A 25,891-nucleotide genomic window follows, 5' to 3' on the forward strand; every position below is an offset into this window, starting at 1 on the left:
CTGGCATGTCTCACATGGCACCGCTGCACGCCCTCATTAAGCGTGTTCTGCAGCTCGGAGTGGGTCTTGTAGCTATAAAAGAACTGAGTTTGCTGCCTTCCATACCTCCTTTTAGCAGAAACTCACCAGCAGGAGCACAAAGAAACTACACATCACCACCTCAGGATCAGATAGGAGAGGACAAACCTTTTTTGTAGAGGAGGGGGAGGCTTACACCAAGGAATCAGTGTGTTTCTTTACAGGTTGGGCTTGGTTTGCATTTACCAGGATAAACATTGATTCGCCCTCTTTCCTAATTAAGAGCAATGAGGGTTTATTACATTTTCAGACTGAATGTGAAACTTTAGGTTCAACGTATCGGTTCTAGCGTGCAAAGAAAATTTGATTTTGAAAAAGGTCAGTTTAGTTTGCTTTATACCTACTTGATTTGGGTCCTTATGGAATTGCAAGTAGCAGGTTTTCAAATACATACTTTATTGTTTTAGACCTTTTGCCTCATGTTGATCCTTGTGTGCTAAATGCACACAATCTGGACCCTGCATAATAATTCCCATACTGAGTCCTGAGAACATTTAGCTCGCAAACATTAAATCAAAAACTTATAGGCACAAGAAAGGCTCTTCAATAAAACACCGTGGTTCATCCAGTCCTGGAGAGAAAATTGAAACCATGTCTGATAGAAATATGCTCTTTCTGCTTTTGTTGAAATGGAAAGACACAATTATCTCAACAAGGTTATCTTTGATGAGACATAGGAAGATAGAGTCCAAAATGTTGCACACTGTTGGTTCTTATTGAAATTTAACGCATGCCTGCTACTGATTGTTTGGTCATTTTTTCTCATACCAAAAAAGTCAGTGGCATGCCTGAGTTAGTTATTTACTTACTTACTTATGTATAAGGTTTGCTCACAAAACAAGCCTGCCAACACACATGCACAGACACACATTAATGCACGTAAGTACCCCTTAACTCCAGCTCACATTGGTGTAATGTCCCCTTAAATATCACTAAAATAATTATTGTACAAACACACACACACACACACACACACACACACACACACACACACACACACACGCACACGCAGGCACGCACACACCTACACACAAGAGACAATGAAAAATAGGACTTTAATGTGTCTTAAGACTTTAAAGACAAAGCACACTTGAGGAAGTGAATCCTTTGATGACACTTAAAACCAACACCAATATTTGCCGACGGGGGTCGGTGCACCTGTGGGCGTCAGGTGTCTACCGGATGACTTCACATTTGTCTCATCTAAAAGCGATTTAGGAGGAAATTCTACTCTTTGAAGATCGGTGAGAATTAGCTGGAAATTAATTATCCATCTTATCTCTCGACAAACCAAATAAATAAAACAATGAAACTACATTAAAAGAGAATAAATCGATGGCTTCATTTGGGACTGGTGCAGAAAGTAGGCTACCCAACTGCTACTAAGATTTTATCATTGAAAAATACATATGGTGCATGGATGGTGCATATGGTGCCTCATTATTTAAACTACCATCCTTCTTTAACGCTTCAGTCGTTTAACATACATCTCTAAAAAAATACGTTTAACCTTGAGTAGATGTCCAGTATTTCACGCCACTGCCATATATAAAAACGAATCTATTCAGACTCTATCTCTGATTTAAAATGTCCTTACGTAACTTCCATATACGCCTTCCGTACAGCATGACTTGGTTTCTATAAGGCTCAGGTGTCATTCAAAGATAAATTACTACAGTTTTAGTTTGTCTTTTAATTCTGCTGATGAAATGCCAATGGATACTTCAGGCTGTGAGCCTTGTGGATATCTCAATAAAGTAAGGACAACCTCAGTCAGTGGGCTGTGGGGGAATATAGGCCTTGGACCTATATGAAAATGCAATATTTTTTTACAGCTGGCTACAGTAGGCTATCCGGGTTTATATTGTATGAAAACGCTTAAAAGACCTAGCTTTAAAAATGAGGGGAGCCGTTAGAGATTGTTTTTGTTTGGTCACACTCACACACGAGGAACCCAAACACAAACGGCACACCGGCGCACACCTGAAGTAGCCTACGTGAGAAAAAGGCCTCCTGCACTACTGTGTTACACTCGATCTCATTTTTGGTTATTCGTTTTTATAAGGCCTCCATTAGCCTACTCCAAGAAAATAAATTCAGGTCTGGTTTTCATTGCCAATACTAATCAATTAAAAAACTATTTAAAAAATATATAAGCCAAATAGCGTATGATTATGGTAATAAATCCAGACCACTGACCTGGTTTGGTCATGTGCCTTGCACATAGAGCTTACTGTCTATACCTAACCTACATAGAATGAATTAACAATGTTAAAAATAGAATCCGCTGTCGCGCAGAATTCTGCTCCTATAATCCGAGAGAGTTTGTTAGTTCTGCATAAAAAAACAAACAGAAATACATTTTCTTTGAACTCAAGTCAGGTTAATATGTAGGACTACTTCCGTCTGTCTAACAACCTTGGAAAGGTAATACACAAAAGAAAAAAAAAAGTCAAGACCTGACAATTCCAATTTCATTTCAACTTTTAAACAGATATTTGTATCTTCATATTCAAGTGAGTAAAAGACAACTCAATAGTTTATCGCAGACTCGATCAATTAACACAATCAATCAGAAACACCGAGTAATGCATGAAAGACACTGACGTGGCATACAAAACATTTGTATTTGAAATGTATTGAGTTACAACACAGGAAATATGCACAATGTGCAAAATAAATTAAGTCAATAAAGTAGGCTCGCTAAGGAAAACAATATAATGTAATAATATAGGGGTGGGGTATAACCGCGTTATTTACCATCCATCCAGTTTAAATGCAAAGGGCCCACATATTAATATTCAATTGAATCAGTCAGAAAACGGTTTACCTACATTGTAAATAATAGTTCACTTGCATGCAGATTTTGTGCAATTCCTATGTTGTCCAGATGAGGGGAGTCCAGCCAGCCAATCAGAGACACAGACAGACAAACAGAGGGAGTGAAAGAAAGTGACATGGACAGAATGAGACTGAGGAAGACAATAGGTGTGAGAACCATAACGTATACTCAGCAGCAACAGTGACCCTTCTTCCAGTGTATCCTGTGTTTCACACTCCTGCTGCATGGATGCAAATCCAGCAATGTCCGATTTCACTCCCAAGAATCCAGACAAACAGAGCGTCCACAATAAAATAAAGTTTTCATCACTCTGTCTCATCTAAGGCGACATTCTCGTTCACCAAGACTCTGCTCCTCTAACCCAACCTGATGCCTGTGTATCCTGCTTCCCCTGGTTGGGATGAGTGAGGTGGACAGGAGAGAGGGAGGAGATGGGTGGGTGGGTGGGGTGGATCAGGGCACGGCACCTTGTTACCATTGGGTCGACAGTTAAGTTTTACAAGTAACGTTTTGCAAGCTTATAAACGATACCTTCTAAACTTGCACAGGAAACTCCGAGAACATGCTGTGATAATGTTCGTCTCCGGCATCCAGTCGATATCCCCATAGTCTGGGAGCTTTGCAATCTACAGAGGGATCGATTACATGAGCCCCTTCCCACGTCTGATGCTCAAACACTGGCTTATAAAGACCCAGGATGCTGGTGCGCACGTTTCTCTTTCTGGGGTCATATGACTACTCAACATCCAGTTATTCTAACAATGCTTGCTTGAATCCTTTGGTCCGTTTTAAAACCAGGGGGAAATACTTTTTAAAAAATTAAGTAGTGTATGCTATCATGTTAAAATCGTCACACACAAAAAATGAAATACAAGACAAATGTGTAAGATTGCAGTGTAAACCAACATGCCTGTCAAGTCTTCTGCTGAATATTGTCAATATTTATTGGGAATATTTTGTTTCCATGAGTCTTTTTAATCATGCATTCATTAATCTGCAGTTTAAAAAAAAAAAAAAATGAGGTGGATTTCTTAGACAACACTCTCCATGACCCAATGAGAATGCAGCTAATGAAAATAAATTACTAAATGAAAAAATATTCACTTCATGAGCGTCACAGTGGCATGAATAGAAGATAATTATCTTTGTTTTAATGATTGATTAATTCCATTTACAAACCAATTAATCGTAATACTAATCCATGTTTTGCACACTCTTGATATAGCCTACTTAATCAACATTTAGAGCTTGAAACATTGGTAGCCTAACTTATTGAAGCAGGTCTCACTACACGTCACTGTCTTTCAAGTAAAAGTCCTCACCAGAAGGCTGCATGTTGGATGAAACGTTTCCCTTCCTGACACTTCCCCTATGCAAAATATTGAAGGAGGCTGCACTGCTCCAACCGGATGGGGTTTGCATTGGCTGACGGCGTTTCCAGCGCAGGACGACCAATGAAACCGAAGCAGAGGCTCGGCGTATAACAGCGAAGATTGACGTGGAGGACGCGTCAAATTAATTCCAGCAAACTCTGGACTCCCCGGGATAACTCCAATTGGCATTTATCGGATGAAGACCACTTTGGTGCCCTTCTGCCTTTCAGTGACTCGGCTCAACAACAAAACAAAGAGGAAGGGGGCGCGCTGTACTCGGAGGAGATTTTAAGGGGTTTCTTTTTCCTCTTCTGGGGTTCTTTCCTCCTGTTCCCCTTCCTTCTCTGCTTTCGCTTGGACGCTTTCAGCCATTTGAACGGACACCTATATTTTCCACCTCGGAACATATAGGCAAATGGGTAAGCCTGCGTTACCATCTGGATGCTTCACTGACAGAGAGCTTATGGACGTGTATCCAGACTGCACGCTTGCATAAGGACACAATTTGGCATTTGTTTTTGTCCAAGTTGCAGAAAAAGAGTGTCTTGAAATGTTTACAGGTTATTTCCAGCTCTATTCACAGCCAGTATTTTCTGTTAACCACTTTAAATCTTTTATGGAAAAGCACTAGCAATTATCACAGTATGTCTTTGAAAGGTACTCGAGTGTCAATTCCTAATGCTCGCCATTTTTAATATTTTTGTTGTCGTATATGCACTAATGGTTGCTTGTAAACCACGTCAAACAGTTTACGCACTTGTGTTAAGTTGCAAAAAGCGATTGCCGCCCAAAAAAGTAACCTCAGTTATGGTGTAAATTACATGGTCTGTGTCAAACTGATGCAGCTGAAACATATGAAGTTGTCTGTTATAATAAACACATAGTTGTTTTATTTTTATATTTATGTAAAGAAAGGCGTTAAAGCGACGGGAAGAGGAGATTTTGTTTTAGTTAATGTGTTTGGGAATAACGTTATAATATTTCACATGTCTCTCTATTCTCCTGCAGAGCAAACCTATGGAGAGGTGAACCAGTTAGGTGGTGTGTTCGTCAATGGGAGACCCCTGCCCAATGCCATACGGTTAAGAATAGTGGAGCTTGCTCAGCTCGGGATCAGACCCTGTGATATAAGCCGGCAGCTCCGAGTCTCACACGGCTGCGTGAGCAAGATTTTGGCGAGGTACAACGAGACGGGCTCCATCTTACCCGGTGCCATCGGTGGAAGCAAACCGCGGGTCACGACGCCTAACGTGGTGAAAAATATCAGGGAATACAAACAAAGTGACCCCGGGATCTTTGCCTGGGAGATCCGGGACAGGCTATTAGCAGATGGAGTTTGTGACAAGTACAATGTTCCGTCGGTTAGCTCCATCAGCAGGATTTTACGCAACAAGATTGGAAATCTCTCCCAGCCGAACCAGTACGAGAGCAGCAAGCAGGCCTCTGCGCAGGCCGGGCTCTCCTACAACCACATATACCCATATTCCTACCCCAACACCATGTCGCCCACTGGCACTAAAATGGGCAGCCATCCTGGAGTACCGGTGACAGCGGGACATATGAGCATTTCCAGAGCCTGGCCTTCTGCACACACCGTCAGCAACATCCTCGGTATACGCGCCTTCATGGATCCTGCAGGTGAGGGAAACACAACCACTCTCTGCTGCGTAAGAAATGTTAGGCCTATGCGTCGCTGTGCCACATTGCCAGCCTTTAGCTCTCACTCTTCTTAAATATGAGTTTAATAAAGTTATGTCGCTGTTGTTATTCTGCATGATAGATTGCCGTATAGTACGCAGTAATTGTAGCAGGACGAGGTGTCCATTAGAGCTAGAACAGGCCTCCGTTTTAACACTCAGCAAGATAGCTGTAAGCTCACTCTCAATATGCCTTTTCATGGGATGGTGCATTTGCAAACACTTTGCTCACCTGCTGTAACCCCCCGCCCCCAATCCTTCAAGCAGTCTAGTCAGGCATTTTTCTTTTGCCCTTCTGCTCCTTTAGTCAGGTTTTTGACAAATATTAAGTCGCCTTGAGTGTATTTAATATGCCATTAGGACCGATACTTAACAACACTTGTCATATATAATTGCACATTTTTAGAATAATTCATTAAATTTAGCTTGAAGCTGATAGTCTAATTCTGAAAATTACAACTTATTTTGCACAAACAAAAAAATCACAAGTAAAAGTTACACAAGATACAATTCTGGACTCTATTTGTCATAATAAGCCTCAACAATTGTTTTAATTGAACTATAAAATAAAGGATTTGATTTGCTAATAAGCAGCCGTTTTTTTTCTTTATCTTTTCTGTTTGTTTTGTAATTTTTTTTAATATTAACTTAAAACCAACGTCTTTTTTATATAACATCTTAATTACAAAAAACAAGTACGCCCTTAATTTAAAATTGATTGGTTGACATTTAAGAAATATAATTATGTAACACTTAGGCTACTATAATATTACGTATTTTTAGATTGGACTTTTGTTTTGAAAAGGAATTATATTCTATAGCCAAGACAGACTTATCCCAAGACTCGTAAATATATAATTGACATTTTTAATTAAAAGCCAAATGGGAAACCAAAGGCCTACTTTTGTATTGTGCTGTTGTTATAAGTTTGTCTTTCTCTTTGTTTTGATTTGTTTTGTTTGTTTGTTCGAGCAATTTTACCTTTTGTACATATTGACATGAAGTCCTGTCTCTTAATCAGCCATTGCTGGGGCGGAGGGATACGGACCAAAAATGGAGGACTGGAGCAGCGTCAACAGAGCAGCTTTCCCTGCATCTCACACGGTCAATGGGATAGACAAATCAGCTATTGACGGCGATATTAAATATGGCCAGGTAAAAATATATAAATGCATACATTAAATAATTAATAAATGTATTAAATATGTTAATTGATATTGATATATTGTTAAAATGTTTAGTGTCAAAACGAGAAAAGGCCTTTCGTAAATGTGTCTCTCACTAGAATGGCCTGCAGACCTGTGATAAAACAGATCCTTAAAGAAGTCACAGAAGGCCACAGACGCTCCGAAATAACATTTTAACCCTGACACTCTTCGGAGCTTGATTACCGTTGATTAGGCCTCTTTCCTAAATCTGGGTTGAACTGATATGGCAAAATAGTTGTGTCTTCATAGCCTGCTCTTTAAGTCTTTTTTTGTACATCTAATAAAGGTAAATGTCATGTTTTCTTGAATTTTATTCATTCTAATTCTAAACCCCAAATACACCATATTTTACAAAAGCTTCGATCGACGGGATGCCACTTTCACATTCAATTAATTGCTGTGCGTTTGGGGTTTGAGCTAATGTTATCCATGTCTGATCTCTCTTCGCCTGCAGCCCTCATCCACACTGTCCAGTTACGTGTCTGCATGCGCCTACTCTCCCACCAACCAGTACGGGGTGTACAGCGGGCCTGCGGGTGGTTACGTGGCCCCGGGCCACCATCACTGGCAGCCACAGAGTCCGACGCTGTCCCACCCGGGCGGCGGGATGGGCATGCACGCAGGGGAGATCCAATCACCGATGACCTTTAAGCATCAGGCCCGAGAAGGTACACAGCGTGGAGAGAGAGAGGGGGGCCGAGAGCAGTTTAATGTGAGCACTAGACGTGTAGCCTACTGAGTGTTAAGTGCTTCTTTGAAACGAGTTGTTTTATTTTACTGTTGGGTTTTGCAGTGCAAATTATTATTATTTCTCTCTCTTGTATCCATTTGCAGTAATTTCACATCGAAAAACTTAGGCTACCAAATCCCCAAATGAAGTAGGCACATAATAAGGATTTAATCCCACAATATTGACATTAAGACTTGATCAGCGTTTGGTCGAAGGTCGTTTGTAAACTACAAAAAACATAAAAAACACATCAAAATGAACGGTTACAAAAGCACTGTTTATCTACTTGACGGTTCAGATGCTATGACTCCACATGCAGGTTTAATAACTCACGTTATAAGTAGGCCATTTGTCTTTGGCAGTAATTCATCATTTCTACTGAAGTTTCAACTGTAACCTATTTATTCATCGTGTTGTTTAGGAGACAGAAAGCCGCCCACTCCCCTGAGCAAACAACAACAACAACAACAACAACAACAACAACAACAACAACATGAAGACTTGAACAGCGTGCACGGACTCAATCTCCCTACCTCTTCATCATAACCTGGATTTATACCACCTTAAATACAACATCCATTAAACTGAACTCATTGAACAACTCCAACAGTAAGTGTGAACACTAGCGGCTTGTTTCCCTGCTTGTGTGTAGCTCACAGTCACACACAGGAGAGCTCTGTCGGCCTGCATGGCCACATGAATGTAAGATTGCATGGACGTATCGGTGTTTCCCCTCATTGGTTGAAAGTCTGATGTCTTCATTGAAATATTTCACGTTGTCTGGCTGTACATTCTCTCACGGAGAGTGCAGGATTTAAAAGAAACGTACAATTTTACCAATCCATTTTGTTACTGGTGTTTTATCTGAAAACAAAGTGCTATTCTGTAATCCACCTAATATGACTTGATATGATCTGACTCTCAGTAACTCCACCATGTGAACAAAGAGAGAATTTGTCTAAATGTAAAATATTTGCCAAAGCTTTAATTATATATTTTTATAATTTCAATGTAAATATAATAATAAAAATAAAGGCTTTCTTACACGCCATATCTTGTAGTAGTTTATGTTATTCATCCACGAAGCTGCGTAATGCTTGTTTCTTCCCCACGTTGGTTTAAGGCCGGATGCATGGATGTTGTGTAGGCAATTTTGCATTTATTTTTTTATTATATTATATATTATATTAAAATATTATATTTTTTATTTATAAATTTGAGGAGAGAGAGAGGGCAATGCTTTTATTATTATTATTATTATTATTTTTACTCAATGTGCTTTCAGGGTCGCATCTTTATTCTTGCTAGCCTGGAAATATTACGTTTCAGTGACTCTACAAAGTGACTCTTCGTTAGATCTTAAAGAATTAGTCATCCTTTTTCATCGCATTTTCCAGACTGTAAATTACAGAGTGATGATTTTGCCTGAATGAAAGCTTGACCTGCAGGCGTCAATGACAGTAAAAGCGAGGCTAGGCCTATAAATAGCATTTAGTATATTATTGAATATATCCCGAGGGATGAATCTAAGATATGCACCAAATTTACTCGGGGCTTGAAATGAAGTACATGTCCCGTACGCTCTTGTGCTCACACAAAACAGTAGTGTAACCTGCCTGCTGGGCGCCTGCGCTGATGCTATCTCGTCTGCAACTCATACCTGCCATGCTGGGAATCAGAGATCTGATCATGCACGTTAATGAATAATTGTGGGTACAGGGGAGCAGCTGACAGTCCGAATCCACCCACATGCGGCCTCAGGGATGTGTTTCCACGTAATTACAAGACTTTCCCCAAAGAGGCCTATTGCCTACAATCTGTTTTCTCTTTAAACTGTTTATTCCTGCAGCCTGTTCTGTTTGCTGTGTGCCCGAGCTAAGAAATTAAATAAAAAACTTCCCACAGCTCCTCTTACTAGACTGAACTCTGCGTCACTGAATAGCCTGTGTCATCATTTTTTTTCTGATCTCGGACCTATTATTGACGCTTTGCTTCATGTGAGGGTCAGGGGTTTTGCTATAAATACTGTCCAATACATATGCTTTAAAATTACATTTGTGCGATATGAGATGACATCAGGCAGTTATATGGCACTATTGTTATTATTAACTATAATTGATATTAGAAATAAAAAATCATCGCCTCTTTTGAAAAGATCCACAGACTTCATGTGACTTTTTTTGGCCTTCATTTGAGCGGAGACGCTGCGTTTCTGCTACGAAACGACGTGAAAAAGGTGACGCAGTAGGGATCATCTAGATTTAGTCAAATTATCATATCTCATTTATTAAAAAAAAGAAATCTTCAAACGTTTTCGTTTTTTACTAGACTTAACAGTTCCGGATAGTTTTAATATTCGACCTACAGCTGACTAATTATTTTTCTGAAATGAATCAGCAGGCAACCGCATAAAAGCGCTGGCTTGTCTGAACAGTTGAGTTTTTATGATCACATTCCTGATTTGAATGAATAGTTGAAATAAATACATATTGTTCATATACATAATGTGTTTCTCATAGGTAGCTTTGTGTTCTAAATACTCGAATTTACGATTGTTATTCAACTGAATTCTCTGAGATAAAAGGCATCCAGCAAAAAAGAAAAATCTGCATCTCTTCTGTTTTGACTTCATGCATCATTGCAGGGTCAGACAGACTGTGTGCAGCACATTGGGTTTGGTGACAGGCCCGTTTGTCGAGTAAGATGGACGTTTCTGAGTTTGAATGTAATCAGGAAGTTCAAAATATTTTCACAACAATATTATATAATGTAACGTTTTCTTCCCTGTTGGCCAACTGCATATCTTCAAAAATGAAATTTGGTATCATAAAAACACCGTGATAGTTAAAAAAAAAAAGCCCGTTGAGATTTTTTGTTAACCAAGAAATAGGATACTTAAACTTTTTTTCTTTAAGCTGAAATATATCTGGTTAAGTGAAATTATTCTATTTTTATCTTTATTGTTTTTGTTCCTCCAACTTTAAAATTCTGAACACTGTACATAAACAAGGTACAAGCTGACGGATGTTATAATGATGAGTTTCACTAATTCTGAAAGGTGCTGGTGAGTTATAGACATAAATTCATCGTGGAAATTACAAGCCAGCTTTATTGCAAAAAAAGCATTTGCAGTGAAACATTCAAACAGTTCTCCCTGATATTTTTTGGACTCACTCACTTTATGGATTTACAGAAACATATCTGGATTGTGGTGGAGGAAAGTTGGAACCTGCACCTAAATTATTAAAAATCAAGGAAATATTGTTCGTAAAGGCACTGTATACCTTTACTGGCTTATTCCTTACTACATACAATGTGGTTTTGTAATATTCCCAAGTTTTGTAGCTTCAAAATGATTACAAAAAGGTGATGTATTTCATGCCCAATGTCCACATTTAAGCATTATGGTAAACGCAGAGCAGTAAATATGCTGGTTCATAGGTCAGCAGACTTTGTTGAGCTATGACTGATGTGGAAAAAATGTTAGAGTTCTGAGAAAGAATCCCAGAAAAGAGGTCACATATTCACAGGGTGCTCAAATCTTACAAACAAGGTTTAAAAAAAACATTAAAGCAAAGAGGTGTTGTGTTGTGATCCACCTTAAAATATTCGCACACTCTGAGCTTTAATTTAGTGCTCCTGATTCCTTTCCCTTGTTTTTAATCTAAATCCCAAGTGTGTCAGTGTATCCAAACATTAGGATGGCCTATGAGTACACACGCTCCCTGACTGGAGTTGCTCTGTTTTCCCGGATACCACTCAGGGTTCAGAAAACACTCCTTCATGGTGGTGGGGTTACTTCCTGCGGGACCTCTGGTCATCAATCAGGGCAGCGAGTGATACCCCCCACTGCGAACTCTGCAGACCCTCTGTGCTGGAAGGACAGCAGGTGGGCTGCTGTATATGTATGGTAGTTTCCTATTGATAGAGAGCACAAAAACATAGTATTTCTCTAATTCTACTTCTGTGTTTAAGAGAAGTGCGACGTGAGACTTGTTAGTCCAAAATTGCCATTATGATGATTTTTTTGTGTACTTTGCACATGAGCTATTATTTCATGTCTTTTATCCTATTTATGTTTTTTGATTTATAAGCAAAATTTCTTGTACTATATACAGCTACAATTTTTTTTTCAGTCAAATATTAAATCAACATTAATAGATTGTTTGCCACAATTTTGTTCTGTACTTAGTCCTGTTGTTTAGTTTATGGATGTATATTTATAGATAACTAATAGGTAATATTAATACATTTTTAACTTTTACATACCTTCCTCTCTTAAATATGATAAAAACACCTGCGTATATAGTTTAGAAATGCTTTCTGGAGTGTAACATGGAAAACTTTACTGACACTTCAGACACATCTTGGGGAGGCTGTGGATCAGCGGTAGAGTCAGTCGTCTATACGCCGGAAGGTCGGGGGTTTGATCCCAAGTTCTGAAGTCACATTGTTGAAGTGCTGATGTAAGTGGAATTAGCACGTGTCACCCACCAAATACATACAAATGTATACAGTGACGGGTGAATTTGCTCAGCTAACCAGTCACAGTGGCTGGCAAATAAAAGTAACGTGACAGATTGATTTTAAAACACATGATTTTTAAACAACACATTGATAATATTGTCTCAAGAGGTTAATTTGCAGTTAAATCAGCTAAATGAGTCAGCCTTTGGGGACAAGGTTGCCATGGAAACTCTTACCAGCCTCAAAAAAACCAACAACTAAAATAATATTTTTTTTCTTTTCACGAGCGAAACAAAGAACATGTCAATATTTGTTTTTAATAGTTGAATCATTTCCCTTCATATGTTACTTGAATACTGTAAGTCTTGATATGATATCAAAATACAGTGGCAGGTACAATAAAACGAGTGACTGGTATATTTTTTAATCCACCAGTCACAGTGGCAGTTAGCGGAAACAGTAAATTTCCAACACTGATGTGAATGTGTATGAATGGGATTAGTTCATACTGAAGGTCACTTTGAATGCTAAATGGATTTAAGCTTGTCACACCTACCCATTCACACCCAGGAGGTTGCTATGCAAAGTGACCATCAGAAGTAACAAATCCCATTAATCATATGCCGCCGACAAAGCAGTGGAAGCAACTTGAGGTTTTGTCAAAGACGCATCGCACATGTGGCTGCAGGAGCTGGGGATTGAACCCCTTACCATCCAGTTGAGAGACGACCAACTCTACCAACGGAGTCCCAGCCCCATAGCATATATAGCCTCAGCCATCAGAGTGTGAGTGTGACATGCGATGTAAAAAGTGCTTCAAGTTGTCAGAAGTCCAGAAAAGCACTATACGAGCTCCAATTACCATTTACATGTGTGCAGTTGTTCAGACTTAAACACTGTACAGTGATCTCAAAGTCCTTAAGTGTCACCACGAGCTTAAACAGATACTTGGAGAGATAAATAGAGGACATGGCCTCCTTGATCCTAATGGATATGATATAAAGCATGATTAATAATAAAAACAGAAGTAAAATGGTGACAGATGTTCCGAAATAGGAAAGAACAAACACTACTTTCTTCAAACAATTCATCAGTGTCTACCGTGTGTACAGGAAGAATTGAGTGTTCTTTAGAGACCAAAGTTCAGTTTATGAATTGGACACTTTCCTGGGTATGACTTAAGACACTACTCTATCGGTGCTTCTTGTGTCGAGGGGGAAACTACCTCAGGCTGACCAGGAGTCATTCACTCTTGCGCACTTTCACTGTTTGCACGTCTCAAAGTCAATAAGGGAGCATCCCAGGACAGGCGACATGGCGGGACAGACATGTCTTGGAAAAGCAAAGAAAGATGGATGAGAAACCTTTTAAAAAGAGAGTGGCAAGTTGGCAAAAAGTCAAAATTCTCAAACAAAAAGAAAAACTGGTTGTTAGCCCAAGCCTGAACTTACAAATGAATTGACTTACCATGGAAACATGGAGCATGCAAACATACAGACTGCTGAAACATGATCCTGTCACAGTCTTTGACAAGCAAGACAGCTATGATATCTTTGACAAAGTCATTAATACATCTCTCTCATGGCTGCCGCCATATTACTTACAGTGTCTGAGATTTAGATGGGCAGGGAGACAAAATAGGAGAACTGCAAAGAAAGACTAAAAGACAACAATGGGAAATTCTTGGAAAGTTCACTCTTGTTTTTGACTAATTTGTACATGATGCATTCCGTTTTTTTACCACCCAAAAGTAAAACACCAAAGCAATGAGCCCATGACGATGTCATCCTTGTAATGCAATCACCATTGATTTTTTCCCCCTGCTGACTGTCCACAGGATTTCCAAGCAGGCAAAGTTACAGCTCTGCAGTCGGTATGATAAATGTCTCCCTCCCATGTTCTTACTTGCTCTGCCAGCTCACCACATCACTCAGATGAACTGAAAGCAGGAGGGACCGAGACATGATGATGACATTCAGCTTTCTAAATGAAAACGTATCATTTCATATTTGCTCTCAGGAGATTCTGCCGCTGTTTTTGGTCCTTGGAGGACACAGCAATAAACATAATAACCACAGGTTAACATTGAATTGCAGAGCCCAGCTTTGATTATTGTATGCAGATGACTAAGAGAGCATGAAATTACGTCTGCAAACACAATTAAAATGCACTCTTTGAACACACTGCCATAAAAGCAGACATATTTTCTCAAACCGAGAATGCTTGTCCATTTTTTGTCAGCAGTCTTGCAGTGAAATTCTATTTTAGTGAACAGCAGTGTACAGCCATAAAGACAGTCCTCAGTGCAGAGGGATCCTCTCTAATTTACAGAGACTATAGCATTAATGTTTTGCCTGACTGCCCATCTGTGACTTATTTAAAGTGTGCTGAAACGTATACTGTTGCCACACGCAAGCCAAATGCTACCAGCCAAAAAAAAAAGAAGCTATGTGGTGCTGGATTTAAGGGTTGCCTTCATGCTAATTTTTGGCTCAAATTCTTATTAGGTGATAATAAGATGATGACTCGTCTCCAAAAAATGTGAGCGGTTAACCACCGTACTGTCTGTTGGTTTGTGAGGGAAAATCCTGCTTGAAACTCAGCTGGATATCTGAAATTAGAGAACAGACCTTTCTGTGTTTAGAAAGAATATCAAAAAAGGAGCTTTCTTACTTATCCAATCTTGTACACAATTAACTGGGATATACCTGTGTTTGACAAAATAACTGAATTCTTTTGAACAATTTAGGGGTTGGTATTAAATTATGTTTTTGTCACTGTCAATTTAATTAATAATTAATAATCACTATATCTGTGATCTTTTCTGTGGAACTCAGCTGTAAGCCTATGTGTTCCTTTAAAAGTGTATATCCTCAATCATATATTCATTTTCACTTAAAAAAAAAAAAGGCAAAATACTCTCCCTGAACTATTAGACTCTTTGGTTGAAGAAAAACATTTTCAACAAGGACCAAATAGTGCATTTATGGGGGATTATTTTCTGCTGTGGAAACTCACACATTCAGTGTCATTCAATGCTATTTATGACTGAAAATGATTTTGTCAGGCTGACTTATTCTTTTAAGAATTATTATTATACAGTATGTCTTTTTATACAATTAGACAAAATCAATACATTGCATTTCAATTAAATATAGTTTTAGATTACTTCATTGGATTTTGAAAAACATAAAATATCCATAGACTTATCCTTCACCTGAATAAACTCTCCGACCCTGCAAGGACAGCTTTATAGTTTGATTCTTTGCCAATTGCAATGCCATTCAAATGTTCCCCCTTTTTCTACTGCTGCTTTATACCAGCTACCTTAAATAGATCCAGAGGTAAAAATTAAATATTTAAATGAAAAATGGCAAAAATAGAGATCAATTGAGGTGATGTCATCATGATAACTTAAGCTTGTGAACAGCGCCTGGAATAGGTGTATAGCTTGATATAAACAACTAGAAGCCGAGTTTGCGGGCATTGCGTGGCGTGGACTCTGTATAAAGATGAGATAACAGGATGCATAGCAAAGTAGCGTGCAGTACAGGTCTAAACCATGCATAACCTGTTGCTCTTTTGTTAAATACTGCAGAAGTGAAGGAGGACCAGGGGTGAACGCTGTCACTATACACTGAGAGATAATGCAACAAAGGGTGATAGATAAACAACACTGACTGTCATTAATCAACCATTTGACCATGCCATTCTTCTGCCACTCCCTGAACGCTTATGACAGCAGCGCCAGCCAGACCTGCCATCCCCTATCAGCTGTCAGAATATAAGAAACTTGTTGGCCGATAACCAAGGCAGGCTCATGTCTAAATCAACACAAACTCATATGACCTATTGACTTTAGCAACATCCGGGATGAAATAAAACATGTACATAACCATTTGACCTTTCCCGTATTGACAGTATCATCAGGTTTAAACAGCCAATATTTCTGTTTGGTCTGTTCATAAGCAGCGCGGCCTGTGAAGCATGGTGGGCTGTGTCCTGTTGTGGATGTCACCTACAAACAAGCTCGCAATCAGAGGGAGGACGAGAGCCTTTGAAGAACACCAAGTGGAGCCAGTTGTGGAGAACCATGCATGTTGCTCTTATTGGGTGCTTCTCTCCCAGACATGCCTCTCACATCTCAGCACTCGCACGCAGCATTGACCCAAAGGGTGGCTGCTAATTTGGCATGGCGAAAACATGGGTTTAGAGTGAATGAAGGGTCTGATATAGCCTCTCCGCAGGGAAGGGAGAACAGCTCCGCCCGCCAGACCAGACGACATCTCAGAAATATGGAAATAACCAAAAAATATTACAACATGGTGTGCATCCAAGAGGAAGAGGAAATGAACACACTTCCTGCTAGAGTTCAAATGTGCTTGGTGTAAGAAAGACAGAAAAAACATTTGATGTTTTTTAAAACGCTGCCAATGTACAGAAGAATAGTATTTTCTCCTGAACCTTCATAGGAGGAATGTATTCAAATGCAAACTATGGCCAACCCGGCCTGCTAAATGTGGGCGATGTGTTTACATGCATACAGAAATAACCAAATCATATTGCCCTGCTTATTTAAATATAAAAGGTTGAAAACTACTGAGCAGAGTTGGAACAAGGATTCTTTACTGACATTTAAATACTGTGGATATGTCAATGAAAAATGCTTCCCATTATAAGTGAAATATTTTCTATTATGCACATAAAGCATCAAATGTCAAAGGTAAAGACGTGGCCCATTCATTGTGTTTTATAGTATCTACTGATGAGTTCATGTGTAAGTAACCTCTTTGAATCTAAGTTTGTCAAGTGTAGACAATTGGAACTAATTTATCGTACTTTATTATTGCTGACTTGGATTTTTTGATTGTTTAAATCCTGCTCTGAGGTTTATGCAGTGTTAAAGAGTCCGTTAAAAGTAGAGTACTAAAAGAGCTGATTCTGAAACATTGCTGGGTAATGCACATGTATTTTGAATAATTAGGTTTAATTACACGTTAAATATTTTTCAATAAATGACTGTACACACTTCTTTTTGGGTCGTGTTTTTACTGCTATATAATGTGATGTGATGTAACATTGATTCAGTCTTGTTAAGATTTTAAGAAAAATATCAGAGACTTTATGTGTTGAAGATTTAGAGCGTGAAGCAAAAGATACTTCTGTCCAAAATTAGTTCAAAGTCAAAGAGCAAATCCTTTGATTGTAGGGAGAGTGAAGTGAGAGAAAAAGCATGTAATGACACAAAAAAAGGAAATAAAATATTAAAAATCAAACATATTTATGTGTGATTTTTCCTGAATCCTCTGCAGACAAGATATGGAGCTTTGTGGGTGGCTGCTCTGTGCTAGATATCCTTTCAGTCATCACCCTCCACTGCACACGGCGTCAACCACCAGTCATTCTTCCAAGCCACAAGGTGGGCCTCTGCACAAATGCTTAAACTGCATTCAATTGTCTCGTGAGCCGTCGGTCTTTCCGCTCGATGCGCTGTCTGCCATGCTGTGGAACCATAATGAGAAACACAATCATTTTTATTTTAGTTTCTGTTTGTCTTTTTGTTCTCTTGTTCAGGAATATTGTAGTTCTTTAATCAAGGCTTTGGAAATATGTGATGTTGAAGGGCTTCAGGCTCAAGGTTTAACCTAAATATTATTTCACACTTACAAATCTCAGCAAGTCCAGGTTCACATTTAACATTAATTATAAATTACCCAATAATGTTTGTACATTTTGATCAAAATATGAACAACTCTGGGGACATTTTCAAACATGTTCACAAGATAAACTTTGTTCACATAACGTGTTATTGTATATGCTAAAACTAGTATACAGGTAAAGTGCGCCAAATATTGTGTATCTTGACAGTAAAGTCTGGTTTGTCCAACAGTAGCATCTCAATATAAAGTGAAACATTCCCTTTTTGTGTGTCTTCATGGGAAACGACGAAGAAAAGCCATTAAGCCCATCCACAGCACAGAAAGCAGCACTTGGTGACTCGCTAGCAGGGACAGACAAAAGGTGAGTGTCAGAGTGATAGAGGAAGTGCTTGTCTTCTCTTCCTGCTCTTCTGTTGCACAAGAATGAAGAGGATGTCTCTGCGTACACCCGGGCTATCCATTACTGTGTTAACAAGGTCTCGGCTACTCTATAAGTGAAATCCAAGGCTGTCCGTCACATGGAAGAAAAAACAAATAAACACGCACATGAAGTCGTCAAGGTTTAACTCAGAGGCTGATATGTGCCAAAGAATGCTGAGGCTTTGTCCATTAAAAACACCACACTGTACAGATACACCACGGTGCCATCTTGGGTCCACCTGCAAATGCAAACAGAGACATTCTGAGAGGAAAGCTTACATTTCCCTCAAAGAAAAGTTTGTTCCTGCCAGACAGACTGGTTGACCCAATGAAAACACGCCGAGGAAAGCAAAGAAGTGGATTGCTCCTACGCTGCTACCGTCTTCATTCACTGCGCAAGAGGTTGAATGAGCCACATATCTTACTTTAAATGGGGGTCAGTTTACTCACGTGTACCAACAATTTACATATCATGCTTCAGAAATACCAAAAAATACGTTAGTGGCAAAACTAAGTGCACTATCTTAAAAACATTAATACAATTTATTTCATTAGTAATATTTTAAAGTCATCATTTTCTTCTTTGAGTATTGTTATTTTATGCTACTTACAATTAAACTCCACAATTTATGGAAGGGGGAACACGCATTGATTTGAGGGATTAACAATGTATTCACATTAAAAAGCGCATGTTAATCTAACAAAACACGATGCAATGTGTGAGAATTTCTTGGTTGTACTTGACACTCGTTTCAGCTCTCCATGACTCAGAGTCAACATCTAGAATAAGGAAAACACCGGACTAAAGAAAATGATAAAATGCAAATTGTTTTTTGTTTTGTTGATCTGTAGCCTTACCCCAGGTACACGAGTAAGAGAGTGGATGCAATGAATTTAAGCATCAGTATTATTATTATTACCATCATCATCAGGGATCAGTATTAACAATCTAAAAATCCCCAATATGGCATCAGTCCAGTTAATTTAATCTCTCTGCCTTATATATCCTTCTATGGTGTGATTGTTCAGTTAAAGGAATATTTTTACTTCTGATTTTTTAAGTTCATTGTTATATACTGGTGTGTTCACATGCAGAACTTGTACTTTTTATGAGTTTTTTAACACTGTTATACTGGTGCTACAATGTCATAAAGTCAATCCAATTGTCGATTTTTCATGTACCGTAGCAAAGGAGATGAAAAAAAAAAGTGCAATAAATGGATTAATGCTTCTTTAATGCCCATTATGGAAAACCCCATTGTTCACTGCTGGTAGAAATACACTGTTTAATAAAGAGTGGAAAAATCCTAATATTGAAAATCATGGCAATTTGTGAAACAGGAAAGAATAATGACATTTAATGAAATTAAAGTTAATTTCAATTTTAATGAATTGTGTTTCCTACAGTACTCACAAATGAAATCTATACAGCAGAAACTTATATCTGAAGGTATTAAATTAGCCACAGATAAGGATACTGATAATAAATTGGAAAAAATAGTAACAAATGGTGGCACTGTATCTAATCTCTATAGACTTATGACTGTAGTCATATGGATAAAGTTAAATGGGAACCTATAATACGTCATACAAACTACCAATCAAAATGTGTCAGATATAAACTCATACAAATGAAGATCCTACACTGAGCACACATAACCCCACACAAGTTGAATAAAATCAATCCTAATACCGCATATCTGTGCTGGCATGGTCATGGAAAGAGAGGCTCCTTAATACATATGCTATGGCATTGCCCAGAAATAAAAGCATTCTGGAAAGGAGTCCAAAACATGTTAAATTTAATATTAAATGAAAATGTAACACTATTCCCAGAAACGTGTTTGTTGGGAGTCAGAGTGAATGGCATAAAATCAGCAGTAACACAACGTCTGTTAGCATGGGCATTCCTTGCTGTGAAAGGAATTATCCTCATGAAAAGGAAAGTACGAAAGTTGAATTGTTTTTGTTTGAATAATTGGCTGAAGGACTTCTTAGAGCTAACAGTGATGGAACGTGCAGCCTCAGCCCTGCAGGGGCTTTATACTAATGACCTTGTTGGGCCATGGATACTCATCAAAGATTATATAAATAAGAGGAATATAATTTAAATTAGCTTAAATATGCAATGAATAAGTGTTTAAAGAGGAAGAAAACCTTTTTGGAAATAGGGATGATTTTTCTGTGCAATCTATTAAAATTTTGTAACATAATCTCTAATCTCTGGGAAAATGTCTTTGTGTTGTGTACTTGTAATGTGTACTGTGCCCTGTTTGTCCTGTTCTTGTATTTTGTCTTTGTCTTCATAATTAAAAAATGTATTAATAAATAAATAAAAATAAAATAAAAGTTTTCCTTCCGTAAATTATCTCAAGCACCGTTATTCTGTAATTTTCCATTTTCCACAACATGATGTTTTTGTCAGTGTGCATCTTTACATGATGAGTCAGTTATATAATACCAAGAATTAATGGATATGCGACGCATATGTGGAAAAAAAAACGTATTGCTCTATCTATTACACATTTTTTCTTATGCGTATATATGCACACATGTCTGATCATTTTCTTGTTCGTGCCTGCCTGTCAGGCTGACAAAATGCAGTTATTCTAAAAGAGAGGAAGCATGCACTATAAAAACTGTAACAATAGGAAAATGATCCCAGTTGATGTGTCTGCATCCTTCATGTAATTAGTATCTGCTGTGAGTGTTTTTCTTCAGTGTTCATGTGAAAACATTATGAAGGTCTTGGGTTCTCCCCACATCCATCCATCCTTCTGGCTCAAGCAGGGAAGCAGTTGTCTCTGCTTTCATCGCATGCAGCCAACGGGTCAGTCAGGAGAATCTAGTTTCTCTATTCGGTGTTGATAGGGGGGATAAAAGAAGATTGATTTCCTCAGTCTCTTCATTGCAGGTGTTTGCCTTTATGACAAGCAGCTCCTCTACAAGCAGTTTCTCATTACATTCTGGTGAGGAAGGAGGACCTTTGAGTCTTGTGCTTTCCACAATGCTCTGCAGAGTGGGTAATTTTGGAGACTAAATTTTTTCGGGGGGAGGGCAAATCAGTTTTTATTCAAAGCAGACCTGACTCAAACAGAGATTCACCGCACTGTGGTCGGACTTCAAACCAACTCGTTACTTGTCTTTTTCAAGTTCAGACTGCTGCAAATCTCCTTTCCCTCTGAACACAGGCAGAAAAAAAAGCAGCAGACTGTTGTTGATTTTGTTTCCATCTTTGAGGGAGGCTGTCTTGATAATGATGCACACATTTATGGAGAAGCAGCTGATCAGCCAGTTGTTAGCAAAGATCTCCTATTAGTCTGCAACAAATTCATATGTGTGAAGTTCTATTTGACTTAAACTTTTCAGGATCTTAAATAGCTTTAGTTGTCAGAACAGCTTTTTTTATAATTTCACTTGCAAGTGATTGATGCGCAGCCCTCTCAGAAGTGAAGCCTTTAGATCAAACTGGGAAGATTAGGTTGGATTTCATCATTAGAGTTAATCCATCAACAATGCCAGAGCTCTGAATAAAGCCAGAGTATATGAGTGTGTTTGCTCTGTCCTGGGGTAAATATTAGTTTGTCCAGATAATGCTAAAGCTGCTGAGGGTTTCCACAATGCTTAGGTTACACCAGCGTCTGCTCTTTTCCTGCAGAGGAATTGTTTCCCACTCTTTCTTCTTCTTGAAAGCCAAACATCAGTAGCAGTCTCAAGTGGCTGAAAGTTTTAGTAGATAATCCGGTCTGTCACTCAGAGTCACAGTAAGATTAATGGCAGGGAAACTCCTACCTGGCAAACATCCCACTCAATCAAAACAGAAAGCTTGGTTTGAGAAATAGTTCTCAGATACAGAAGTAAAGATCATATGTTTTCACAAGTGTCTAAGAATAACACTTGCTTATCATTAAACATACAAGAAACCTGCAGTAAGTATGGATATTGATCCTGTATTGGTCATGCATAAAGCTCATTCTGCAGAACAAAAGCTGTGAAGTCAGCTGTTAGCTGTGCCTTAAAATGTCAAAAGGTATGCAACTCCTTGAATAATCAAAGTGTTACTGCTGTCGTTGGAGAGATTGTCAACAAAAAATTCCAGAGGGAAAAGGGAGCCCCCTACTGCCGAGATGAGCCACCAGTCAGCTCCTCTGTGTCACAGCCTGCAGAAATGAACCAAGAAAAGTTTGCTGCTTCATTTGGTCACTGCTCAGATATTAGACATTTTACACAGAAGCAATTTTGAATCAATCTTCAAAGGTAGACGAAGTCATAGCATTGAAAGACTGACAATACATTCAGACTTTCAGTGATGTATCCCTGAAATCTAAATGACCCTGCTTTCTAACTTAAGCATGCAACCGCTCGGCCATGAAAGTAACCAACAAAGATGAGATCCAGCTTAACCACACACTGATGCATGAGCTGCTGCGCGAACAAATCCTGCAGATTTCCAGCTGCAAGATAGGCAGACTACTCAGTAATGGAAAATATAGGGTGTAGATATGACTTTCACAGAGATAATAGCAGCTTCATGCTACGCTGGGTCCAAAGGGAGCTGAGCATGACTAACTCTCATCGCGCTGCCTTGATCTTGAATTCGTGAGGTATTTTGTGCTTATTTATTATGGGATTTTGCGTGATTTGTATCTCAGTATTATGAGTCCAGTTCATTAGAGCCTTTTTTCTTCTGTGACATATTATCAGTTAAAATGATACAGTGAGACTGCTAGGAGTTGTTTTAATTGTGCAGCAACATGAAGAACAACATCGACCTGAGATGATCTTAGATGCTACCCAAGGATCTCTCCTCGTTGAGTGCCACTGAAAACCTCGCTCTCACCTCAGACCCGCCGATAACCATCTTTAATGAATAGCTGTGTGCTTCAAGGAGTGCTGGCTGATAGAGATCGTTTCAGGAATGGTGGGGTTCAGGTCTCAATAACAATCAGAGAATTCCATCTTAACCGTTTGGATGTCCTCCATAATGCCACACACTCGAAGATTGCTCTCGCAATGGACCTACATCAAAATAAAACTTGGCATCAGCGACGCATTCTTGCCCAACTCAACGACTCCAAGTCTGAACACCCCGGGCCCCCTCCAAGCTCCACGATCTATCTGTCGATGTGAACGCTGACTCTTTGTTGGCGCGTTCTGATCTCAGGTGGAGATACTGCACAGTTAACTGCTGTATAAAAGGCTGATGATGGTGCGGCTGGCGACTGACGGCACAGGCACAGCTCCCTGTGAGTGCGTCTGAAAGGCCCAAATTGAGCCATTTACACAATCTCCAGGGAGAGTCCTTATCGCCTTTGAGATCCTGAGCAGACTGTGTATAATTTGCAAAATACTATGCTGATACTGCAAATGAGGTTTAATAGCTGTTGAGGCCCAGTTAAGCTTCGTAATGTAGGTTTGTGGTCTTTGATAACAAGTAGCAGAGACAATTTCTTCTAGAAAAAAAGAAGGCATCAGTCAGCGGGTGTCTGCTTTCATACTTGACTGATATTTGTGGGATTGCTCATCCTGTCCTGACAAAGTAATTACATGTGAACAACACAAGCAGACGGCGCTGTGCTTTCTTCTTCCCTCGGGGTAGATGAGAACTGTAATTAGTCAAGTCTCACTTTGACAGGCTGTCAATCCAACTACTTTGTTTTGTAATACTCAGGGCACTGTTTGCTAATTTCTAACCCAACCTCACACTACACAAGCGTGTAATGAATTGTGACAAACTGACTTGTAACTGTAATCATGGCTGAAGCTGTCATCGCAGGAATTAATCATACCAAGCTAAGCTACAGCTATGATTGTTTCAGAAAACACATCTGCCCAATACCTGGTGAGTAAAATAATAGATTACAGGGATCTTTAATGTGTGCATTTGACTTTTTGACACATTCAGAAAATTACATTTTGAGACTTCTGCATGATTGTTGTCAATTTCAGCCACGTAGGATTATTTTTGTTCTTGTTGGAAAGGGTTTGAGGAGCCTAAACCTCACTTGTTAAATTTAATGGGGGAAAAGTGTCATTCAGTTTCAAATATAGCTGCTGGTTTCAACCAGTTTCTTTGGTATAGTAATTTAACTGATGATGATGCTAAGGAGAATAACGAATAACATTTTCTAATTAACTTCAACAAAAGTAGACTGGTGTTTGTGCATAAACTATTACACTACATTACAAAGATGTTACATTATAATGAGGGAAGGTGAATGTCTGCTTGAAAAATCAAGAAATGATATCCATTGTTGTCAAGACATTTTGTAACAAACTAATTTGGCATCCAGCAAGTGGTGCTTATGGAAGACAGGGGATCAACCGTCTGAAGAATTTATCCTTGCAGAGACCATGAATGTATACAGAATTTCATAGCAATCAAATGGAGCCCTCAAGGGTAATTTCTTTTTTCAATTTTGCATAACCGTACAAAACACAGTAGACTGCAAAATGTTAAGAAAAAAAATACAAAAAGTTCTATCATCCCATTACCACATAGAGCCTGCCTCAAGCAGCCTCAGCAGCATTCAGTGAGAGAGCTATAGGTTATCAAGCTACGATTATTATTTCTATATAACAGCCACAGTTAAGGTGCACTTACTCTATTGCAGTCTACTACATAACGCATACATCACACTGCTAAGCAACAGACCTTTGTGGCAAATCGTATTGCAGCGAATCAAAAAACGAATGCAACATGTAATGAAAGGAACTATAATAGAGCTTCAGGGGAAACTCATTTTCAAACTGTCAGCTGCATTGTTTGGACCAAAGTAGTTGACCAAAAAATCACCCAAATTTAGCATTCCCACAACAATGCTACTACAATGGCAACTTACATAATAATTGTCGGATGCTTGAAATAATACAAATAAAAACTGCAATAACAAGTCAAACTTAAATATGATTGTGCCTGATTCATGTCATATCTCCAGTTAATTAGTTAAGTGCTTCAATTTGTTATTTGTGTATTTTAATGTCGTTTTTTGTATTTGTATGTTTGGCTGCTCATCGTTTATGGAAAACTTTGTTAAATATGCTGCTGCCTGTTTATACCAGGACACTCTTTTTTCTATTTTCTTTTTAAAGATTTATTTTTGGTCATTTAGTGCCTTTATTGGAGAGATAGGACAGTGGAAAGAGTCGGAAATCAGGGAGAGAGAGAGAGAGTTGGAAATGACATGCGGGAAAGGAGCCACAGGTCGGACCCAGACCTGGGCCGCACTAACCACTGCCCCACTAGCGCACCATGCCAGGACACTCTTGAAAAAGAGATTTTTTAATTTTAACAAGCTTCCTTGTTAAATAAGGGTTAAATAAAACAAATGTAAAAACTAACTGTCATTAAGCATCGTTGTTCATCTTGTTTCATATGATGGGATAGCAACATTAAGTTTCCCATATATCATTTAA

General features: G+C 38.8%; 1 protein-coding gene across 2 annotated transcripts; it reads left to right on the top strand.

The window, feature by feature from the left end:
• Positions 1-4,409: 4,409 nt before the first annotated feature.
• pax1a (paired box 1a) lies at positions 4,410-10,229 on the top strand. 2 transcript variants are annotated; one of them, XM_061063329.1, is made up of 5 exons: positions 4,410-4,712; positions 5,302-5,931; positions 7,012-7,145; positions 7,653-7,910; positions 8,350-10,229. In XM_061063329.1, the coding sequence occupies exons 1-5, from the start codon at positions 4,709-4,711 to the stop codon at positions 8,374-8,376; spliced, it is 1,053 nt and encodes a 350-aa protein (XP_060919312.1). In that variant the 5' UTR covers positions 4,410-4,708; the 3' UTR covers positions 8,377-10,229. The 2 variants fall into 2 exon arrangements, with proteins under 2 accessions (XP_060919312.1, XP_060919311.1); XM_061063328.1 differs by having other exon boundaries at positions 4,413-4,712; positions 7,653-7,866.
• Positions 10,230-25,891: the final 15,662 nt, after the last annotated feature.

Source organism: Labrus mixtus, chromosome 18, assembly GCF_963584025.1.
Source record: "Labrus mixtus chromosome 18, fLabMix1.1, whole genome shotgun sequence".
NCBI lineage: Eukaryota > Metazoa > Chordata > Actinopteri > Labriformes > Labridae > Labrus > Labrus mixtus.

Coding starts and splice junctions, on each gene's coding strand:
- pax1a (XM_061063328.1), top strand. Junction 7,146..7,652: donor GCGATATTAAATATGGCCAG/GTAAAAATATAT, acceptor CTTCGCCTGCAG/CCCTCATCCACACTGTCCAG. Junction 7,867..8,349: donor TAAGCATCAGGCCCGAGAAG/GTACACAGCGTG, acceptor CGTGTTGTTTAG/GAGACAGAAAGCCGCCCACT.